The sequence below is a fragment of the Choloepus didactylus genome, chromosome 9 (genome assembly GCF_015220235.1).
Source record: "Choloepus didactylus isolate mChoDid1 chromosome 9, mChoDid1.pri, whole genome shotgun sequence".
Lineage (NCBI taxonomy): Eukaryota > Metazoa > Chordata > Mammalia > Pilosa > Megalonychidae > Choloepus > Choloepus didactylus.
In genome coordinates this window covers 124,282,520-124,299,580 of record NC_051315.1, presented here as the reverse complement: position 1 = coordinate 124,299,580, position 17,061 = coordinate 124,282,520, and the positions used below count along the sequence as shown (strand labels likewise).

General features: G+C 38.9%; 1 protein-coding gene across 7 annotated transcripts in view; it reads right to left on the bottom strand.

Annotated features, from left to right (window-relative positions):
* The window catches only part of ARMC9 (armadillo repeat containing 9), a 172,145-nt gene that overhangs the window by 132,390 nt on the left and 22,694 nt on the right, over positions 1–17,061 (bottom strand). For 6 of the 7 annotated variants that reach the window (XR_005218790.1, XR_005218791.1, XM_037849509.1 and 3 more), the window contains 2 exons: positions 14,952–14,976; positions 9,445–9,602 (listed from right to left, as the gene is read on the bottom strand). Coding sequence is in view for 5 of the 7 variants with exons in the window: in XM_037849509.1 (XP_037705437.1) it covers positions 9,445–9,602; positions 14,952–14,976 (183 nt within the window). In the remaining 2 variants the exon portion in view is untranslated. The remainder of the gene's footprint in view (positions 1–9,444; positions 9,603–14,951; positions 14,977–17,061) is intronic. The other variant, XM_037849514.1, reaches the window with a different exon arrangement.

Here is a 17,061-nt window from a genome sequence, read left to right as displayed (position 1 = left end):
GGACCCCACAAGACTCACTCCCCCACTCACCACAAAGGCAAAGCAGGGGAGAACTGGCTTGTGGAGAACAGGTGGCTCGTGGACGCCACCTGCTGGTTAGTTAGAGAAAGTGTACTCCATGAAGCTGTAGATCTGATAAATTAGAGATAAGGACTTCAATTGGTCTACAAATCCTAAAAGAACCCTATCAAGTTCAGCAAATGCCAAGAGGCCAAAAACAACAGAAAATTATAAAGCATATGAAAAAACCAGACGATATGGATAACCCAAGCCCAAACACCCAAATCAAAAGATCAGAAGAGACACAGTACCTAGAGCAGCTACTCAAAGAACTAAAGATGAACAATGAGACCATAGTAGACAATACAAAGGATATCAAGAAGACCCTAGAAGAGCATAAAGAAGACATTGCAAGACTAAATAAAAAAATAGATGATCTTATGGAAATTAAAGAAACTGTTGACCAAATTAAAAAGTTTCTGGACACTCATAGTACAAGACTAGAGGAAGTTGAACAACGAATCAGTGACCTGGAAGATGACAGAATGGAAAATGAAAGCATAAAAGAAAGAATGGGGAAAAAAAATTGAAAAAATCAAAACGGACCTCAGGGATATGATAGATAATATAAAACGTCCGAATATAAGACTCATTGGTGTTCCAGAAGGGGAAGAAAAGGGTAAAGTTCTAGGAAGAGTATTCAAAGAAATTGTTGGGGGAAACTTCCCAAATCTTCTAAACAACATAAATACACAAATCATAAATGCTCAGCGAACTCCAAATAGAATAAATCCAAATAAACCTACTCCGAGACATATTCTGATCACACTGTCAAACACGGAAGAGAAGGAGCAAGTTCTGAAAGCAGCAAGAGAAAAGCAATTCACCACACACAAAGGAAACAGCATAAGACTAAGTAGTGACTACTCAGCAGCCACCATGGAGGCAAGAAGGCAGTGGCACGATATATTTAAAATTCTGAGTGAGAAAAATTTCCAACCAAGAATACTTTATCCAGCAAAGCTCTCCTTCAAATTTGAGGGAGAGCTTAAATTTTTCACAGACAAACAAATGCTGAGAGAATTTGCTAACAAGAGACCTGCCCTACTGGAGATACTCAAGGGAGCCCTACAGACAGAGAAACAAAGAAAGGAGAGAGAGACTTGGAGAAAGGTTCAGTACTAAAGAGATTCGGTATGGGTACAATAAAGGATATTAATAGATAGAGGGGAAAAATATGACAAACATAAACCAAAGGATAAGATGGCTGATTCAAGAAATGCCTTCACGGTTATAACGTTGAATGTAAATGGATTAAACTCCCCAATTAAAAGATATAGATTCGCAGAATGGATCAAAAAAAATGAACCATCAATATGTTGCATACAAGAGACTCATCTTAGACACAGGGACACAAAGAAATTGAAAGTGAAAGGATGGAAAAAAATATTTCATGCAAGCTACAGCCAAAAGAAAGCAGGTGTAGCAATATTAATCTCAGATAAAATAGACTTTAAATGCAGGGATGTTTTGAGAGACAAAGAAGGCCACTACATACTAGTAAAAGGGGCAATTCAACAAGAAGAAATAACAATCGTAAATGTCTATGCACCCAATCAAGGTGCCACAAAATACATGAGAGAAACACTGGCAAAACTAAAGGAAGCAATTGATGTTTCCACAATAATTGTGGGAGACTTCAACACATCACTCTCTCCTATAGATAGATCAACCAGACAGAAGACCAATAAGGAAATTGAAAACCTAAACAATATGATAAATGAATTAGATTTAACAGACATCTACAGGACATTACATCCCAAATCACCAGGATACACATACTTTTCTAGTGCTCACGGAACTTTCTCCAGAATAGATCATATGCTGGGACATAAAACAAGCCTCAATAAATTTAAAAAGATTGAAATTATTCAAAGCACATTCTCTGACCACAATGGAATACAATTAGAAGTCAATAACCATCAGAGACTTAGAAAATTCACAAATACCTGGAGGTTAAAAAACACACTCCTAAACAATCAGTGGGTTAAAGAAGAAATAGCAAGAAAAATTGCTAAATATATAGAGACGAATGAAAATGAGAACACAACATACCAAAACCTATAGGATGCAGCAAAAGCAGTGCTAAGGGGGAAATTTATAGCACTAAACACATATATTAAAAAGGAAGAAAGAGCCAAAATCAAAGAACTAATGGATCAACTGAAGAAGCTAGAAAATGAACAGCAAACCAATCCTAAACCAAGTAGAAGAAAAGAAATAACAAGGATTAAAGCAGAAATAAATGACACAGAGAACAAAAAACAATAGAGAGGATAAATATCACCAAAAGTTGGTTCTTTGAGAAGATCAACAAGATTGACAAGCCCCTAGCTAGACTGACAAAACCAAAAAGAGAGAAGACCCATATAAACAAAATAATGAATGAAAAAGGTGACATAACTGCAGATCGTGAAGAAATTTAAAAAATTATAAGAGGATACTATGAACAACTGTATGGCAACAAACTGGATAATGTAGAGGAAATGGACAATTTCCTGGAAACATATGAACAACCTAGAATGACCAGAGAAGAAACAGAGGACCTCAACCAACCCATCACAAGCAAAGAGATCCAATCCATCATCAAAAATCTTCCCACAAATAAATGCCCAGGGCCAGATGGCTTCACAGGGGAATTCTACCAAACTTTCCAGAAAGAACTGACACCAATCTTACTCAAACTCTTTTGAAACATTGAAGAAAATGGAACACTACCTAACTCATTTTATGAAGCTAACATCAATCTAATACCAAAACCAGGCAAAGATGCTACAAAAAAGGAAAACTACCGGCCAATCTCCCTAATGAATATAGATGCAAAAATCCTCAACAAAATACTTGCAAATCAAATCCAAAGACACATTAAAAAATCATACACCATGATCAAGTGGGGTTCATTCCAGGCATGGAAGGATGGTTCAACATAAGAAAATCAATCAGTGTATTACAACACATTAACAATTCGAAAGGGAAAAATCAAATGATCATCTCAATAGATGCTGAAAAAGCATTTTAACAAAATCCAACATCCGTTTTTGATAAAAACACTTCAAAAGTTAGGAATTGAAGGAAACTTCTCAATATGATAAAGAGCATATATGAAAAACCCACAGTCAGCATAGTACTCAATGGTGAGAGACTGAAAGCCTTCCCCCTAAGATCAGGAACAAGACAAGGATGGTCGCTGTCACCACTGTTATTCAACATTGTGCTGGAAGTGCTAGCCAGGGCAATCCGGCAAGACAAAGAAATAAAAGGCATCCAAATTGGAAAAGAAGAAGTAAAACTGTCATTGTTTGCAGATGATATGATCTTATATCTAGAAAACCCTGAGAAATCAACGATACAGCTACTAGAGCTAATAAACAAATTTAGCAAAGTAGCGGGATACAAGATTAATGCACATAAGTCAGTAATATTTCTATATGCTAGAAATGAGCAAACTGAAGAGACACTCAAGAAAAAGATACCATTTTCAATAGCAACTAAAAAAATCAAGCACCTAGGAATAAACTTAACCAAAGATGTAAAAGACCTATACAAAGAAAACTACATAACTCTACTAAAACAAATAGAGGGGGACCTTAAAAGATGGAAAAATATCCCATGTTCATGGATAGGAAGGCTAAATGTCATTAAGATGTCAATTCTACCCAAACTCATCTACAGATTCAATGCAATCCCAATCAAAATTCCAACAAACTACTTTGCAGACTTGGAAAAGCTAGTTATCAAATTTATTTGGAAAGGGAAGATGCCTCGAATTGCTAAAGACACTCTAAAAGAGAAAAACGAAGTGGGAGGACTTACACTCCCTGATTTTGAAGCTTATTATAAAGCCACAGTTGTCAAAACAGCATGGTACTGGCACAAAGACAGACATATAGATCAAGGGAATCGCATTGAGAATTCGGAGATAGACCCTCAGATCTATGGCCGACTGATCTTTGATAAGGCCCCCAAAGTCACTGAACTGAGTCATAATGGTCTTTTCAAGAAATGTGGCTGGGAGAGTTGGATCCATATCCAAAAGAATGAAAGAGGACCCCTACCTCACACCCTACACAAAAATTAACTCAAAATGGACCAAAGATCTCAATATAAAAGAAAGTACCATAAAACTCCTAGAAGATAATGTAGGAAAACATCTTCAAGACCTTGTATTAGGCGGCCACTTCCTAGACTTTACACCCAAAGCACAAGCAACAAAAGAAAAAATAGATAAATGGGAACTCCTCAAGCTTAGAAGTTTCTGCACCTCAAAGGAATTTCTCAAAAAGGTAAAGAGGCAGCCAACTCAATGGGAAAAAATTTTTGGACACCATGTATCTGACAAAAGACTGATATCTTGCATATATAAAGAAATCCTACAACTCAATGACAATAGTACAGACAGCCCAATTATAAAATGGGCAAAAGATATGAAAAGACAGTTCTCTGAAGAGGAAATACAAATGGCCAAGAAACACATGAAAAAATGTTCAGCTTCACTAGCTATTAGAGAGATGCAATTTAAGACTACAATGAGATACCATCTAACACCGATTAGAATGGCTGCCATTAAACAAACAGGAAACTACAAATGCTGGAGGGGATGTGGAGAAATTGGAACTCTCATTCATTGTTGGTGGGACTGTATAATGGTTCAGCCACTCTGGAAGTCAGTCTGGCAGTTCCTTAGAAAACTAGATATAGAGTTACCATTCGATCCAGCGATTGCACTTCTCGGTATATACCCGGAAGATCAGAAAGCAGTGACACGAACAGATATCTGCACGCCAATGTTCATAGCAGCATTATTCACAATTGCCAAGAGATGGAAACAACCCAAATGTCCTTCAACAGATGAGTGGATAAATAAAATCTGGCATATACACACGATGGAATACTACACGGCAGTAAGAAGGAACGATATCGTGAAACATATGACAACATGGATGAACCTTGAAGACATAATGCTGAGTGAAATAAGCCAGGCACAAAAAGAGAAATATTATATGCTACCACTAATGTGAACTTTGAAAAATGTAAAAGAAATGGTTTATAATGTAGAATGTGGGGGAACTAGCAATAGAGAGCAATTAAGGAAGGGGGAACAATAATCTAAGAAGAACAGATAAGCTATTTAATGTTCTGGGGATGCCCAGGAATGACTATGGTCTGTTAATTTCTCATGGATATAGTAGGAACAAGTTCACAGAAATGTTGCCATATTAGGTATCTTTCTTGGGTAAAGTAGGAACAGGTTGGAAGTTAAGCAGTTATCTTAGGTTAGTTGTCTTTTTCTTACTCCCCTGTTATGGTCTCTTTGAAATGTTCTTTTATTGTATGTTTTTTTTTTTAAATTTTTTTTCCATACAGTTGATTTAAAAAAGAAAGGAAAGTTAAAAAAAAAAAAAAAAGAAAAGAAAAGAAAAACAAGGAAAAAAAGATGCAGTGCCCCCTTGAGGAGCTTGTGGAGAATGCAGGGGTATTGGCCTACCCCACGTCGATGGTTGCTAACATGACCACAGACATAGGGGACTGGTGGTTTGATGGGTTGAGCCCTCTACCATAGGTTTTACCCTTGGGAAGACGGTTGCTGCAAAGGAGAGGCTAGGCCTCCCTATAATTGTGCCTAAGAGCCTCCTCCTTAATGCCTCTTTGTTGCTCAGATGTGGCCCTCTCTTTCTAGCTAAGCCAACTTGAAAGGTGAAATCACTGCCCTCCCCGCTACGTGGGATCAGACACCCAGGGGAGTGAATCTCCCTGGCAACGTGGAATATGACTCCCGGGGAGGAATGTAGACCTGGCATCGTGGGACGGAGAACATCTTCTTGACCAAAAGGGGTAGGTGAAAGGAAATGCAATAAGCTTCAGTGGCAGAGAGATTCCAAAAGGAGCCGAAAGGTCACTCTGGTGGGCACTCTTACGCACACTTTAGACAACCCTTTTTAGGTTCTAAAGAATTGGGGTAGCTGGTGGTGGATACCTGAAACTATCAAACTACAACCCAGAACCCATGAATCTCGAAGACAATTGTATAAAAATGTAGCTTATGAGGGGTGACAATGGGATTGGGAAAGCCATAAGGACCACACTCCACTTTGTCTAGTTTATGGATGGATGAGTAGAATAATAGGGGAAGGAAACAAACAGACAAAGGCACCCAGTGTTCTTTTTTACTTCAATTGCTCTTTTTCACTCTAATTATTATTCTTGTTATTTTTGTGTGTGTGCTAATGAAGGTGTCAGGGATTGATTTAGGTGATGAATGTACAACTATGTAATGGTACTGTGAACAATCGAATGTATGATTTGTTTTGTATGACTGTGTGGTATGTGAATATATCTCAATAAAATGAAGATAAAAAAACAAACAAACAAACAAAAAAACATTTACAGCTAGGTTGAGCTATATTTGCTTGCTCCCCACAGGGACTGCTGCTTTCTCCCACAGCGAGGTTTTGCAGCTCAGCCTGCCATGGGGGGAGGGGGCTTCCAGCATGGTCCCGCAGTTCTTACTTACAGATTTTATGCTGCAATGTCAGCCATTCCACCCAATTCAGGTTGGTGTACGATGTGTGGACAGTCACAGTTGTCCCCTAGCAGTTATTCCAGATTATTTACTAGTTGTTCCTGGTTGTTCATTAGTTGTTCCAGGGGAACTAACTAAATTCCACACCTCTCTATGCCACCATCTTGCCCTCTGCTGCCTGCTTTTTTTGCTTAACACTATGTCTTAGGCATACTTCCAGGTCAAGACTTAGACATCTATGTTCCTTAAACCATTAAGAGTCCTCTGTTATACGGCTATAACTACTTGAATACAGTTATTCAATCATGCTAGTTGCTATTCAGAGTGTTTCCAGTTTTGCCCTATAACAAATGATGCTCATCCTTGACCATCTTTGCACATTTGTGCAAGTATCTCTGAAGATAAGTTCCTGGGAGAACTTCTGGGTCTAAGGGTTTGTAGATTTTCCCCTTGAGGATACTGACATATCGCCCTCCAAAAGGCTATATCAATTTATTCTCCCAACAACACTGTTTGTGAGTAACCATTTCTCTACACTTATACCAACACTGAAATTTCCACTAATGTGACAGGTATCATGGTTATATTTGCATGTCTCTGAAATCTAGACATGAAAACACAACTTTTGATGATGGTCTTCTCTTACTTTATTTCAAGGACACCTGCTCTAAACCATCAAGACCTTCACACCTGCCTCTTCTCCCAGCCTGCCACCTACTTCATTTTGATGCCTTGGTTCCATGTCTTTGCACTCTGCCCACTCTGCAAATCCCCCCACCTTGGACCAATCCAGTCACTCTTCTCCTCCCATAAACCAGGCTCCTGCCAAATAAAAGCACCCACACACTGATGGTCTCCACCCTCACTCCTAGTTGGCAGACTTTTACTACATGGTCAGCACACCCTTCTATTCTCCACAAGAACCTATCCAATCCTGTACCAATCTTCCTGAGCCCCGCCCCAGGACCTCCACAACTCCTTCTTGCAGATGGATGTCCTTCCTACTTCACAGAGACAGCTGGAGTTCACTATTGGAAATTCCCTCAACACTCAGCAAGACATAAAGTCACCTTCCCCAGCCTCAAAGAGGGGCCCCACCTCAAGGCTAAATCTCCTTTCTTCTCTTTAAGTCCATTCCGCCTGAATTCTCACAGTAAATTCTTGCAGTACTGGATTTAAACATTCCTTTTCATATGGTATTTTTAACCTTTCCTTCTACTCTTGTACCTTTCCCACAACCCAAAAACATGCTGAAATCTATCTCAGATTAAAAAAATACCTTCCCCTCCCTCGAACCCATGTCTTCATCTATCCATCACCCTCTCAATATCCTTCTTTCATAGCCAAGGCCCTTGGAACAACAGCCTACATTTGCTGTCTCACCTCCCTTTTACCTGTCAATGCACTGTAATCAAGCTACCGTCTGCATTACACTGCTGAAACTTACACAGCAAAGGTCACCTCCAATGACCTGCTAAATGTCAAAAACACTGGACACTACTCAGTGCTAGTCTGTAACAAAGACTCATCTCCAAGGATATTTCTCAATGTATTTATCATTTTAAAAAGTAAGACCCTAGAAATGTCCAAAAATGGGGACTGAACACTAAATAAAGCATGGTTTTACCTTTTATGATGGGAAACTTCACAGGCACTAAATGTAAATATTGTAAAAGAATATTTAATGGCTTCAGGAAAAACTCAATTCAGTATTAAGACAAATGCAGATTAAAAAATAGTGTGTGAACTAGAGTCTATTTTTGCAAAATGTGCATCTAAGTATTGAAAAAAGTCTGGAATGTTAACAAGTGTTATTACTAAGTGACATAATTATACATAATTTAAAATTTTATTTTTGGATAGTTCAATATTTTTGAGATTTTCTATAACATATATTTGTAATCAGCTTTTTTAAGCTATTAAAATTTTTAATATACAAACCTACACAGGTGATAAAAATACATAGAAAGTAACACAGACACACACTCAAATAAGTACAAGTAAAACTGAGTAAATCTGAATAAGATCAGTTGATTTTTATCACTGTCTATACCTTGTCTGTGATAATGTACTAGAGTTTTGCAAAACGTTACCATTGGGGGAAACTGGTAAAAGTGTACACGGGATTCTCTGAATTACTTTTTTACAACTGCATGTGAATCCACAATTATCTCATTTTTTTTTTAAAGGAAGAAACAACTTAATATCTCCACAAAGACATTTTATTGTACTCTTTAATTTTTTTCAAGTGAAACTCTAGAGCCACTCACATTAACATTAGGAATAAGAGAAGGACACACAGTCGCACCATTCAACAATGTCCCATAGGTCTTAGCCTCCATGCTAAGACAAGGGGAAAAAAAAATTATGATAAATAATGGAAAAAGTAAACCAAAAATATCATTTTTTGGAGATGATATGATTATCAATCTAGAATACAAGAAAACCCCTCAAAATACCTGTCAGATGAATAGGGTTCAGAAAGGCAGCTGGATACGAAATCAATATATTACAATCATATATACCATATTTCCTATATATAGCAGCCCAGCATTCCCCCCTCCCCAATTTTTATGCCATGACATATTTTTTTTTCTATTAACCCATTCTTATATAAATAAAGTAGAGAATAAAGATATGGTAGCTGTGTTAGGAAGAAGAAATAAAACATTGCAAGTAGCATGATAAAAACAGCTTGAAACATCAACTTGGTTTCCATGTTCAGAAAGCACACGAGCCTCCCGTGTGGAGGAGCAAGCCCCACTGGCCCGGGAGTGGCTGGGAATCCCATATCAACATAGTCCATGCCTGTAACACTTTGTTTTCTTGAAGCAGACACACATGCACTTGGGGACTTTCCTTACCATCTTGCCACTGACTGTGGCCTCCAGCGAGTCCACCAGCTCCGCCGTGACCCCGATGAGATTGTGGTAGTCTGCCTGGATCTTACTGTACCGTCTCAAGTATGTCATCGACCTACGTTCCGCCTCCACCAGCTGCTGGTGGAGCTGCTGCAACATTTCTAGGAAGACAATTTATATGAAAAAAAAAAGACAATTATAGTAAAATTAAAATCTATATTAAAACAAACCAAAAGAATAGCAACAAAAGCCCCACAAAAATAAAAAATTATATTCTTCTCAAAGGACTTCCATACCTCTTGTCAGATTATTTTGCTGAAACAATGAACTTGGTACTATTCATGTTTGACACTTTACTTCTATTTTATGCCACAAAGCGCTTTGCAATCACTGATTTTACATTTTTTGTCTTTGAGTGTTCAACTGAATCATTGCTAGTTTTCCTAATAAAATCTATTTCCTTGACTGAACCCTATGCAACTGCTTTTAGTTCTATGTATAAGAAACAAAACATTTCCTTGTATAATCAGCTCACAAAATAGTTGAACCAAACCTGTGTCTTTCCTGTTTTTGCCCTGTGAAGTTATCTGGGGAACAATTCATATCTGTAGGACTGCTTGACTGATGCTAGAAAAACTAGACTCCAGGAGGAGATTCCATGTGCTCATTCTGACAGCTTGATAAAGCACAAAACCACTCCCTCCAGACCTTGGAGCAAGCCGTCTTGGGAGGCTCCAGTGTTCTCTGCTTGGAATTCCTCCCCACCTCCCTTCTCTGGAAGGAAAGGACTGATGGCCAAGCCATCCCAGGCACAGTGGCCTAGGTGAACCTTCATCAGAGTTGACACATCGCTACTCTATCCTAGGACAAAGCCACTAGAGCTAATAAATGAGTTCAGCAAAGTGGCAGAATACGCCCAAGTATCAGTAGTGTTTTTATATGCTAGTAATGAGCTACCCAAGGAGGAAATCAAGAAAAAAATTCCATTGGCAATAGCAACTGCAATAATCAAATATCTAGAAATAAATTTAAGCAAAGACGTAAAGGACTTCTACACAGAAAACTACAAAATGCTGCTAAAAGAAATAAAAGACCTAAATAAATGGAAGGACATTCCATGTTCATAGATTAGAAGACTATCGCTAGAATAAAATTAAAAGATAAAACATAGGACTGTACAACATAGTGAACCCTACTGTAGACGATGAACTATAGTTAATAGCACAAGTATAAGAATGTTCTTCCATGAATTATAACAAATACACAATAATAATACAAAGTGTTAAATAAGAGGGTAGAATATGCGAAAAAATACACCTAACGTAAATTATGGTTGACAGATAACAGTATGATTTAATAATCTTTCATCAATGGTAACAAAGGCAATTACTGTTAAAAGATAGTACAATTATTTTTAAAATGCTATCATTAATTGTAATAAATGTTCCACATCAATGCAAGGTGTTGTGGGTGGTGTGGTATATGGGAATCCTGTATTTCATACATGATTCTTGTACACCCACAACTTGTCTAAGAAAAAAAAAAAAGTCATCTGATCTGAATTTACAACCAGTACTTGAACCCCAGGAGAACATTCCTGGAAATCATTTGTTCAGCTTCTCCTTAAACATTATTAGGGAGAGGGAGTCACCGCCTTCTTCCTTACCCTATGATGCATTAAAATTGTGCTGAGTGTAATTAAAGCTTTCTCATATGTATAAAATACAAATTTAAATAAATTAAAACTTTCAACGATGAAAATATAGAGTACTCATAATCCTATTTAATGGTAATACATATTAAAGAGCATCATGTGCAAACTTTCTCAACATATATCAAGTGGCAGATGATGAATGAAGCTCCAAAATCCCTTAGCTGGGCCAAAGGACCTCCCAAATCATCAATGTAAAAGCCAACCAAGTAGTCCCTCTCTAAGGAAGACTGCACAAGGGAACTCTTCCCCACAGAAATTCATTTTGCAATTAACTAAATGTCAGGGATTATTTGTAGAACTTTTGCCTTGGGAACCAGAATTGAATTTATGACCATTTCAAAATATAGCAGGTCTGAGGGAAAAGAAACCTAATGGCCGGCAGCCTACTGGAATAAAAAAAGTAGGCAATCGGGCTGAAATGTTTGTGACCATTTTCAAATACACCATTTAACAGAGGAACAGCCTGCTCTCCAGAGACATCACCTTGAAGGCACATTAACTGGCTAGAAACAGGACCCAAGCATTACTGTAAACTATTTGAGCAATGACTCAAAGATATCAACTTTCTTTCAGAGCATTAAACAGAACTTTGACTCTTCCTTGTCAAAAGTTTTATGAGACAATCACCACTAAGCCAAGATGCCTCGCCATGCAAGACTTCAACTTTAAATGGAGATGTCTTATTAGAAATTTCATGTTATTTTAATAAAGCTATCATAGTCTTGCCAGTGAAATTTATTGAAACTCTTCATATTTCAAAAGGAGTGACATAAATTTGTGCAAAAGTCCAAAGAACATCAAGCCAAGTTTTAAAGAAGAGATATAAGACTAAAAGAATGTCAGTTAAGGTTTGCAGAAAGTTTCCTCTAATTCCATTACACAATAATCAGTAACAAACATGATGCAAATCTCTCCTCCAGCCAAGAAGCCAAAGCTGCTTTCTCTGCATTGTTTTTTTTTTTAAACAGAGAAGAGATTTTAATTTTAGAGCCCCTCTAGGGCTCAAGAAAGAAGAATAAATTTTGAAATATGGAACTATTTTTCTAAAGTAATATAAAAATCTATGATCAGTCACTTTCTCTTTACAATATGATACCCTCTCTCTTCTTTGTATTCAGATACAAATTGGCTCTTTGCTATTTGGTAATCTACAAACACTGGATGAAGAAAATCATAACTTATAACTATGAATATGTCATCATTAAAAAAATACCATTTAGGTCTCTGAATTCTAGAAATATGATTAGTAGCTCATTTTCTGAAGGTGCTGAACCAACTAATATCAGAAATGCTAGAGGATAATATTTCTATAGCCTTTTTAAATGGCTAGATGAAAACAGTAATCTATGTGCTATATTGCCAACCTAAGTTTTCATTCTAAACACCATTTTCAATGTGTTTTATGTGTTTGAGAGAATTTTCCACTCCAAGTACTTTTCCTACCTTCTTCAAAAGCTTGTGGAAATCTTAATATAGCCATGAAACCTCTTCTATCAAGGCTTATAGAATAATATTACCTAACCATTTAGCTTCAAAAACATCAAATTAAATTGGGGGTGTGTCTGCATCTTGAGGTTGTTGCAGTCTTTGCTGTGGGAGGAGGGGCCAAAGCAGTGACAACCGGCTGTCATGCCACTAAAAGAGGTGCCCGCAGTGCTAATCTCTGATCTCTGTGTTGAGACCACATCAAGGCAAGTTTTTCAGCCACAGAAACTAACTGTGCCAGACTCAACTCCACAGACTTCTGCTCAGGTAGCCACAGTAAACACAATCAAATTCAAACATAAAGAGGGCTTGACAATGCTGGTCTCCTTGCTAGATTTCCAAATTAAAGATCTGTAGAGAAACTCTGGCTCCTCTATTTGCACTCTCCCTCTTATGCATATTTTAACTGCAGAATGGGCCACTTATCAGAGATATAACTGGTTCCTTGCAGAAAGCTAGACTCAAAAACTGCAAGGTAGGGTGTGAGGTGACAGGAACAGAGAGAAACTCAGGAATCAGAGAGCAGTTTCCATATTCTTCCCTTCCCCAGTGCTTAGAAGCCCAAAGACCAAATCTGACCAGGGGTAAACAGACTTAAAACAGACCTAAGGCAGTTCTCTGGGGCCAAAGAATGTGGGGTGGGGTGGGGTGGTGTGGTGGTTTTAAAATGTGTCTTCAACTTCCTTGACACTCCTTTCCATCAAGAGGTGGAGTGTACGTCCCTTTCTTGAAGTAGGGGCTGACCTTTGTAATTTGCGTTTAAGGAAGAGGATGCAGCAGAAATGACTCCATTACTTCAGAGGCTGGATTAGGAAAAGTGATATGGCTTCCACCTGGCTCTCTTGGGATGCTCGCCCTGGGAACCGAGCCCCACTGCCTGGAGAAGGCCCAGGCCACGAAGAGGCCATTTGGTTTTCTAGTTAAAGGCCTCCACTAAGATCCCGGCCTACAGCCAGCCTCGACCACTAGACGTGCAAACGCGCCGAAAGAGCCCTTAAGATGATGCCTCTAACTGAGCCCACGACTCCCGAACCATGGAAGATGATGATGATGATGATGATAATAATAAACGAATGCTGTTGTCTTATGCCACAACATCTGGAGTGGCTTGTTACGCAGCTATAGCACAGTGCGGTGAAGGTGCATTTCTAGGAGTTGCAGGGCGAGATCCAGACGCCACGCTCAGTTAGAGAGTTCCAAGTGTGGTGGGTGTAAGAAAACTGGCAGAGAGAGCACCCCAGCCAAGGCCCAGGAAGGGTACTGACACTTTCTGGAGCAGCTGAAGAGCTGGCAAGTCCAGCGGGGACCTCTCCTCAAGCTTAACTGTGCTGCTGAGCAGAGCAACCTCAACAGGCCCCAAAGCTTGCGCCAAAGCCAGAGAGCAGCGGGTGACCCGTGGGGCGTTCCAGATGGACCCCCTGAGGCACCTCCGTACCCTTGCTCCTCCCTACAAGGCCAGGCAGGGGACGGAGGGAGACGATTCCATGAGAGCCTAGGGAGGGGGCAGCGCAGCTGGCAGGAGCGGTCGCCCATTTAGAACTGCTCAGGGAGAAAACTGCAAACAGGGTGGAAACCCTTCTCCCTGAACTTACCAGACCTCCCTTTGTTTGTCACATCTCGCTTGTCACTGCTCGCTTGTCAACTCCTGGCAAAGGGCTAACAGAAGAGCAATTTCATGTGGTGAAACTCCCCCTGCTGGCAGCTGAGGAGCACGCCATCAACATGTAAGGGCTCTGCCCTACCCAAGGGCACCAATCACAATGTGGCGTCGCAGATAACATTCAGGCAAAGTCCCCAACCATGGCCACCAATATCATATTAACTAACATGCATTTCACCTTACTGAAAAATGAACCTGACTGGTAAAAATAATTGACCACAGGAAAACATCATTTTATGCTAAAAACTGAAGACTGGAATTCCTATTTCGATTGTAAAAACCTGGAAATGCTTTATAATAACAAGTACTCCAGACTGCTACTGGGCTGACACCCCACTTGACTAGTTGAAGGTAAATGCACTCCTGGGTCTTCTAAACGTGCTACTGCAGCTACTTCCCTTTGGGACACTGCTTGAATTCTCTTCATTTCTCCATGTCTTAGTTATCTGATGCCAATAATACCAGCCATCCTGAAAGGGGGCCTCAAGGAATCACAGATAAACAAGATTGCAAAGCAATTCACAAACGCTGAGGCTTTTACAGCCCTCATTGGCCAAGTCCCTAAATTCTTGCCATCCCAGTCCCTAGCTCACTACTAGAAATTTGAGTTGGCAAAGTAGACTTTATTCACACTTTAAACAGATGATTTACCTTTGTTACTTTGTCCATTCTCCTTCTGGGATGAGAAAGAAGTTCAGGAAAATAGGCATTTGGGATCTGGTACTTGGGGTGGCTCCCACTGCATGGCCAATTTGAGAAAGAAACACAGCGTGGTAAAACAGATTTCTCAAGACAGAAGAGCCAGCTGCTAAATGGTGCTATAAACAGCCACGACAGTCAGTGACTTCTCAATATTTGGATATCCAAATAAACCCTCTTCTCTCCTTCTCAATCACTGCTGTGAGTCTGAGGCTTGCACTGTGTCAGCAGCCTCTTAACTGGCTCCTACCTCCCTGTCCAAAGCCCCTCCCCGCTGCTACCAAAATGGTCCACTAAATGCAAACCTGAATTCATACTCTCGAACTCCATAACTTCATTTCTAAAGCTTTACCCAAAGGAAACTGAGATTGGGTTGAGAACGGCTTAGTGCTGTGGTTAGATCAGAGATTCAGGAATTTCAGCTCCCACACCTCTGGCTACAGGACTGAAGACAAATTACTTCTGTTTTAACTTTTTTTTTCGTAACAGTTTTATGGAGATATAACTCATACACAATATAACTCACCCATTTAAATCGTATATTTCTATGGTTTTAAGTCTATTCACAGAGTTGCACAGCCGTCACCACTACCCCATTTCCATTACCCCAAAAAGAAACCCAGTACCCATCAGCAGTTGCATCCATTCCCCCATTCCCTCAGACCGAGGCAACCACTGATCTACTTTCTGCCTTTATGGATTTGCCTTTCTGGACATTTCATACAATGGACTCAGACAACAGGTGACCCTGGGTATCTGCCTTCTTTCACGCAGCATAATGTTTTCATCCATGTTATTACATGTATCAAAATTTCATTCATTTTTGTTGCCAAAAATATTCCATTGTACGGACAGATCACATTTTGTATATCATCAGCTGATGGCTATTCGGGTTGTTTTCACTTTCTGGCAATTATGTATAATGCTGCTATGAACATTTGTGTACAAGTTTTTGTGTGAATATGTTTTCATTTCTCTTGGAGTAGAGTGGAACTGCCGTGTCATAAGGTAACACTATTTTTAACCTTTTGCGGAAACAATCTGTTCTTGAAAAACATTTAATGATAGGGAGAAATCTTCTCTGCATTTGGTAAAAATATTAAAAAATACATACACATGTATCTAGTCACACTTATTGAATACATGACACACTTTGGGGTACATATATGTATACAAACACATTTCTGTGTTTTCCAAGTTTTCTATAAAAGAATATGTATCACTTTTATAATCAGAGAGAAAAAAAGTTTTGTTTTATTTTTTAATGTAAATCTGAACATATCATTCTCCTCATTACTTACAGGGCTTCACCCACACCTTCATGGCCGACCCCTGTCTCCATCCTTCTGCTCTGGCAATGCTGAATTCTTTACAGTTTCTCAAACATACTGTCTCAGGGCCTTTGCACAGGCTGTTCCCTCTACCTGGAATTCCCGTTCCTCACTCTGCCCACTTCATAAATTCCCATTTTATTGTTTCCAACTGCAACTTGGCTAAGAGAACTACATCTTGGCCCTTTTCTTTGTATCCCTAATTCTGAGAACAATATTAAACTCATAGCAGAAGCTTAATAAATGTGTTGAACTGAACTGCACATATTTTTATGTAACAGTGAAAAGAAAGGAATTGTGTTTATAGTTTGCTGCTATATTTCAGTGTATTTGCTTTTAACAGGTCAAATAGGAAGAGAGGTGACAAGTACTTGCAAACTATAAAACTAACAGCTAGCATTTATCACGCACTTACTACATGCCAGACTGTTTTACAAGGGTTACATGGATTAATTCAATCCTCATAATATTCCCATGAAGTGAGTGCTGTTATTAACGTGCTAATATATTATTAATATAACTAATATACTTCAATACGTAAAACAATTTCTTTTGGATTCTTAACATAGCACCCATTAAAAGTGTTAAGCTAAGAAATACTTTTTTAAAAAAAGTATTAAAATAATCATAAGCCAGGTTGGAAATGTCTCCCAATTTCACTGAAAACTGTCGTTTGTATATAGAAATCCAGGAGGAAAATGGCTTAGACACACCAACATCACGCTGTTATA